The sequence below is a fragment of the Bison bison genome, unplaced genomic scaffold, assembly GCF_000754665.1.
Source record: "Bison bison bison isolate TAMUID 2011002044 unplaced genomic scaffold, Bison_UMD1.0 scf7180017864381, whole genome shotgun sequence".
NCBI classification, from domain to species: Eukaryota; Metazoa; Chordata; class Mammalia; order Artiodactyla; family Bovidae; genus Bison; species Bison bison.
The window spans coordinates 2,570,353-2,577,345 of NW_011494953.1; the positions used below are offsets into that span (position 1 = coordinate 2,570,353).

At 43.7% G+C, this 6,993-nt stretch overlaps 1 protein-coding gene across 1 annotated transcript in view; it reads right to left on the reverse strand.

The window, feature by feature from the left end:
- Nucleotides 1–5,401: 5,401 nt before the first annotated feature.
- PSMD4 (proteasome (prosome, macropain) 26S subunit, non-ATPase, 4) overlaps nucleotides 5,402–6,993 on the reverse strand; it is a 9,293-nt gene continuing 7,701 nt past the window's right edge. Inside the window, exons 8-11 of the mRNA XM_010857517.1 lie at nucleotides 6,973–6,982; nucleotides 6,729–6,862; nucleotides 6,577–6,644; nucleotides 5,402–5,704 (exon numbers count right to left, since the gene is read on the reverse strand). Coding sequence (XP_010855819.1) covers nucleotides 5,534–5,704; nucleotides 6,577–6,644; nucleotides 6,729–6,862; nucleotides 6,973–6,982 — 383 coding nt within the window. The 3' untranslated portion in view covers nucleotides 5,402–5,533. The remainder of the gene's footprint in view (nucleotides 5,705–6,576; nucleotides 6,645–6,728; nucleotides 6,863–6,972; nucleotides 6,983–6,993) is intronic.

The window sequence follows — 6,993 nt, forward strand, 5'->3', positions numbered from 1 at the left end:
TGTATTCTTGCCACCTCTTTTCAGTATCTTCTGCTTCTGTTAGATCCATACCATTTCTGTCCTTTATTGAGCCCATCTTTGCATGAAATGTTCCCTTGGTATCTCTAATTTTCTTGAAGAGATCTCCAGTCTTTCCCATTCTATTGTTTTCCTCTATTTCTTTGCATTGATGACTGAGGAATGTTTTCTTATCTCTCCTTGCTATTCTTTGGAACTCTGCATTCAGATGGGTATATCTTTCCTTTTCTCCTTTGCCTTTAACTTCTCTTCTTTTCTCAGCTATTTGTAAGGCCTCCTCAGACAACCATTTTGCCTTTTTGCATTTCTTTTTCTTGGGGATGGTCTTGATCACTGCCTCTTGTACAATGTAACCTCAGTCCATAGTTCTTCAAGCACTCTATCAGATCTAATCCCTTAACTCCTAGAATGGCAACCCTGGGGCAGAGGGATGTGTTAGTTTCACTTCCTTAAGACCCTTCACAGGTGGGCAGGGTCAAGCTATCTCCCAGTGAACCAAATATACCCTAGCCCAAAGGTCAGGTGGAAGGGGCTGGGCATGTCTCCCTGAGGCATTTACCTATGCCTATCATAACAAAGCGGCAATATAAGAATTAAAGTCACAGAAGCAAATCCAGTATGGATTCAAAATTAACCCTTGCAGTTGGTTACATCACCAGGGAAATTTAATACACAGTAGTCTTTAAAGTGTCAGTCACCTTGTGGGACCCAAACCACATTAGTAGACTTTTTGTAATCTGTTACATCTGAATCCATTGCTTTTCTCTTCTTTTTTGCATTTGAAATGGATCATTTGGAGAATATTGTTTCACTGTATAATGCAGAGCTTCCTAATGTTGACACATTACAATGCAAAACTTTGATATATAATAGGAACGTATTAATATCACCCATCTAAAATATTTTGAGAATGTCAAGTTCACTGTGGCACACAAGTTTTCCAAAATTCAAAATTTCACCTGAGAACTCAAATTTCATCACAGACAACAAAAACTGTCAGTTGTTTTCCTTGAAGTGAGGCTTACATCATTTGCTTTTGAGAAAGTGTTTGCCAAATACTCAAGTCTGAAGAACCATGGTTTGTCCGGCAGTTATTCTATTTTTTGGCTGCACTAGGTCTTCGTTGCTGCTCCAGCTTTTCTTGAGTTGTGGTAAGCAGGGGGGATGTTCTGTAGTTGCGGTGCACAAGCTTCTTTCTCACTGCTGTGACTTCTGTTGCAGAGCATGGGCACGAGGGCTTCAGTAGTGGTGGCCTGTGGGCTCCGAAGGTGCAGTTTCCGATTTCTAGAGTGCAGGCTCAATAGTTGAGGCACAAGAGCTTAGCTGCTTCACAGCATGTGGGATCTTCCCGGACCAGGGATCAAACCCATGTCTCATGTAATGGCAGGCAGATTCTTTACCTCTGAGCCACCAGGGAAGCCCCTGGCATTATTAAGTAACAATGTTAGATTATTAAAAAAAAAAAAAAGTGGCTAGTTCATCTCACAAGTCAAACAACTGCACAAGTACCGTTCCTCAAGTCCATCACTGTACCCCAGGATGCAGCCACATGCTCTATGTAGTTCCCACTTTACCTCAGACATACTAAAGATGTGAACTCAAGGGCTGAGGTTTAGGGACTTCCCTGGTGGTCCAGTGGTTAAGAATCTGCCTTCCAACGCAATCTGTCACAACTAGAGAAAGCCCATGAGCAGCAACAGAGACCCATCACAGCCAAAAGAAATAAATATTTTAAAAAGGTTGAGATTTAATACAATTCATGATTTTACTGCTTTATCAAGGAGATTTTGTGTTTTTTTCAATCCAGGGGTGTGTGGACTGCCACTGTCTGAGATTCGTGCTAAGGCACCAAAAGTTTTACCCCTGCTGCTTTGGCATCACTACAAGTATCATCATCGTAGAAGAGAAGAAAAACATCCTAACACAGTATTAATGATGATAATAGTTTTGACCTCACAAACTCCCTAAAATAGTCTTGGGGACTCTTAGAGGTTCACAGACCACAGTGTCAGCACCATCACTGTAAGTAAGTTACCTGCCTCTCTGGCTTTGTTTCCTTATTTATAAACTAGGATTAATGATGCTACAGCTACCTCATAGGGTTGTGGAAGCTGAATGATACGAAAGTGTGAAGCATTTGAAATAGTCTCTGGCACACTGTTATACAAGCATCTGCTAATATAATCATATATTATCATTAAATGTTTTTCCAAAATAAAATTTATTGACAGTGTGTAATATTCTACAATGATGTAAGATAATTGTTGGATATTAGTTTGTTTCCATTCTTTCAACATCCCTGTATATATCCGTGTCATTTCTCTGATTAAATTCCTGAAATGGAATTGCCCAGAGTACACACATTTTTCACAGTACTGCTGAAAAGCATACATGGACTATCAAACTGGGAGAGCTGAAAAAAGGAGGGGTCCATGGGCTGAGGATTTGAATCAGCCAGGAGCATTTCTTAAGGTGGACGTGTTGCCGTAAATACAGAAGAACGAACTGTGATGATGATCTCTGAATTGGAAGAGGCCAAGGTGTTGGTTGAGTCATCCTCATGAACACTGAAGTCACTCAGCTGGCATGCAGAGGGCCAGAGATGGGACACAGGGCCCATCACAACTAGATGGGCAAACTCTGCCAAACATGATTTGGCTGGGAAACTATCCCCAGACTCAGGAAAGCCAAAGTGACCATTATCTTTAAAACCAACGCCTATAAAAGACTGCCAAGTCGTACGTAGATGATGAGCCATTTGTCTCAAGTAAATATTGTCTCAAGTAAAAATTCAAAAAAATACTAGTGTCCTGCTCAACATACACATTTTCAAACTCACTATTTAGAAATGGTACACACCCAATATGAACATAATGTAAGTACAGGGTAGGGTTTCTAGTTTGATTTTGTGGAAACTTGTTTACATTCAAGCATTAAAGTCTGACTTCAGGATACTGCAAATTAAATTCATGGAATCTTGGCCCAGGCAGAAGCAGCACCACAGTGAAAGGTTTTGTTGTTGTTTTTTTTTCCCCAATAAATGCTGTAACAAGTGGCTTTCCATATTACAAAATTGAAATTGGATCCCTATCTCACTGTACACTGAGATAGAATAAGGAATTTCTATGTGAAGGGCAAAACCATGGAACTTTCAGAAAAAAATAGAGTATCTTTCTGACCTATGGAAGAGTTTGCTGGACACAAGAAACACTAACTCTGAAAGAAAAGACTAAGAAATCTGACGTTAAATTTAAAAATTTTGGTCACTAAAGGGTACCTTTTAAAAAATGAAAAGGGATTCCCTGGTGGTCCAGTGGTTAGGGCTCAGTGCTTCCACTCCCAGGGCCCAGGTTCAATCCCTGCTTGAGGAACTAAGATCCCTTAAGCACGCACTATGTGCCAAAAAAAACAGTGAAAAGACAAGTCAGAAACTTGACATACTTATAACAACATAGAACCAATAATGATTTAATACTAAGAACAAAGAACTTCTATAAAACATCAATACAAAGTTAACTCAAGGACTTCCCTGGTGGTACAGTGGATAAGAACCTGCCTGCCAACGCAAGGGACAGGGGTTTAGTCCTTGGCCCGGGAAGGTTCCACGTGCTGCAGGGCAACTAAAGCCTAGGCGCACGGCTGCGGAAACCCTCGAGCTCAGATTCTGTGCGCTGCAGCAGGAGAAGCCGTTGCCGGGAGCAGCCTGCACACCGAGACTAGAGAAAGCCCCTGCAGAGCAACGAAGACCCAGCCCACCAAAAAAAATGAACTCAAGAGAAAAATGAACAAAAAGTATGAAGAAATATTTCACAAAAATGGAAATATAAAGATCCATTTTTTAAAAAATTAAAGGATAATTAACCTCATTAGAGAAACACAAATTAAGATCACAATGAGTTATCTTTTATCCTCACTGGACTGGCAGAAATTAAGAACTTGTAATGGTCTTAAGGGCTGGAAAGGGATGAGTTCAATAGGAATTCTTTGACTGCAGGAAGGAGTGCAAATCCATACAACTACTTTGAAAAACTATTATCCTGTAAAATATTCCTAAAGAAATTCCTGTATGGGTGCATCAGGAGATATGTACAAAAAACACCGAGATCCTGTTGATACTAGAAAAATAACTATAGAGGCAATGCCAGATCCATCTACAAGAAAATGGTGAGATTGTAGAACATCCCCAGAATACATATACATCCATGAAAAATGAATGCAGCCACTAAGTGCAGCAACTCTGAAGAACCTAAGAAACAAAATGTTTGTTAAAAACCATGTCCTAAAAAAAAAAAGCAAAAAAACAAAACAAACCCCAAAAAACCCATGTCCTGCAAGTCTCAAAGCATAGGACTTTTTGGGGGAGGGCCTCGCCACGCAGCTTGTGGCATCTTAGTTCCTTGACCGGATATTGAACCCAGGCCCTGGCAGTGAACAAACCAAGCCTAACCACTGGACCACCTGCCAGGGAATGCCCTAAAACTATTTTTTATAAAGCTCAAACACATTAAAACAAAACATTCTTGTCAAGACACTTTATGTATATGAGAAGACATGAAGGGAAAAAAAATAATGTGAGATTCAGGATAAAAGTTCTGAGGAGGATGTGAAGAAGTGGGTTCAAGAAGGCTAGGTATGTGACAAGGTAATATTCTAGCTTACATTGAGCAATTTTAGATATGTTAATTTCTTTACATCTCACTTTATATATAGGTTAAGTATTTTATGTGTAAAATATTATTTACCTTTTCAAATATAATAGTAATAAAGGGAGAGATTATATGAATTGTGCATTCTATTTCATGCCCCACAAAAACCTGCCTCTAAATTTGGTGCTCCAACAAAATGAACCATGTTTCTCCTTCACAGACTTCCATCTTGTGAAAGGTCTCCAAGATCCCTGATATGCGGCATTCCGACTTTTCCACCTGTCTCCTGCTGTTTGCCAGCCCAAATAGTCTTTTTTTTTTTTTTTCCAAATACTCTTTAAGTGACAAGATGCCTCCACGCCATCAGCACACGCTATTCCTACTGAATGGAAACATCACCATCTCGTTTGCTGGCTGATGAACTTCTGGCCCCATTAAATGAGGGCTCAAATGTTGCCTTCGGGAACCTTCCCAGAGGCTACAAGGTTGTGGCCCTCTCCTCACTTCCACAGGGCCTTGTTCAGGCCTCTCTTTGGGCACTTGTTAGGTGCGAGTAACTGCTCATTTACAGGCTGGCCCTTCCCTAGATGCTGACTCCTCAATGGCCAGTACTGGCTTCTCTTCTCTGGGGCCCCAGTGCCTCACACAAATGGCTTTCAGTAAAGTTCTTCCTAAGAAAAGACTGTCCTGGGTGGAGATGGGTGGAAGGGGAATGGTCACAGGCAAAGTTACCAGTGTTTGAAGCAAAAAAGCAAAAAAAAAGTTGCCAAGCTTTATTTAGGGCGCAGTGGTTACAGACAACACCTCCGACCCTACCCCCCACCCCACCCAGCTTGGGCCCCTGGCCGGCTCGTCCCCTCCCTCCAGTCTCACTTCTTGTCCTCCTCCTTCTTGTCCTTCTTGCCATCTTTGGTGGCCTGGGAGGCCAGGGAGCCCATAGCATTTCGAATGGCCTCATTGTTGGGATCCACGCCCGGAAGGTTCTCCAAGACACTCTGGAGGAATTCGGGGTCCTGCATCACGTCATAATCATCCTCCTCCTGAAACGGGGTCAGTGTCAGCCTGGTGAGGGGGCTGGCTGCAGAGCAAGCCCGCGTGGGAGACGGGAGAGCACCGCCACACGAGCTCCTCTTCTCACTTGACTGGCCAAAGGCAGGAAGGAGGGTTTAGGAGAACCCCAGTGCCTATACACAGTACGCTGGAGCAGGGAAGGCAACCCGCTCCAGTGTTCTTGCCTGGAGAACCCCATGGGCAGAGGAGCCCGGTGGGCTACAGCCTACGACGTCGCAGAGTCAGACACAACTGAGCAACTAAGCACGTACAGAGTACGAACTTCAAACACTTGTTTTATTCTATTCTTGTTGTTGTTGTTGTTGCATAGACATGGCTTTCCAGATCTTAGGTCATTGACCAGGGATTGAACCCCGGGGCTCCAGTAGTAAAAGCACTAAGTCCCAATCACTGGACCACCAGGGAAGTCCCCCAAACATTAAATTACCGACCAATTCGAGGAGAAGCCTGAGAACATTGCTTTTTGAGCTCAAAGGATAAAAACAGATGCCATGACCTTTAGGTTTCCTGCTATTAGACACCCACTCCCCGCTTTTGTTTTCCTGGACCCTCTTTTTATGCTCCTGGAAGATGGTATCACTGAGAACTGTCCAGACTGCTCCCACCAGCAAGGAAGGGAAATTACAGAATACTTACGACATTTCTCCAACTCTGGCCACCTTCTCCTTAGCAAGGTTTACCCACAAGAAACATTACCTCCATGGGTTTCTTTCCTTCTGCTCTAGAAAGAGCTCATCTATGAAACCCTGAGAGAGGAACGGTTCCAGCCCTAGCAGGCTGAGGATCTCAACACAGGGGATTTTAAGGCTGATGGCGGCATGGAGTCATCGCTGGCCCTCACCTTGGTGGGCTCAGATGTGTCCATGGCTGAACTGGCGTCCATGTCAGCTGACTCTGCCTGGCCAAACTCTGAGGAAGAAAGGTCAGTTTGCTCAGTTCCATTTCTTCCCGCAGTGTCTCTGCTGCAGCACGCCCACCCAGGCCCCGGCTCACCAGCACCCTGGAGGGACATCTGCATGGCATAAGCAATCTGCTCCTCCTCAGTCATACTGCTCAGGTCAGGGAGCCCAGTGCGGCCAAACTCCTGCTGGCTGATGGTCATCTTCAGCAGGGCATCGTCCGAGTCTAGGGAAAGGAAGACAGCGGCAGGGTGGAACTGTGCCCACCCCCAAGCCCACGTGTTTCCACACCGCCAGAACTCCAGCCCCATCTACACCAGGCCTCCACAGAGCACCCCGCAGTCCCGGGACTTCAGATT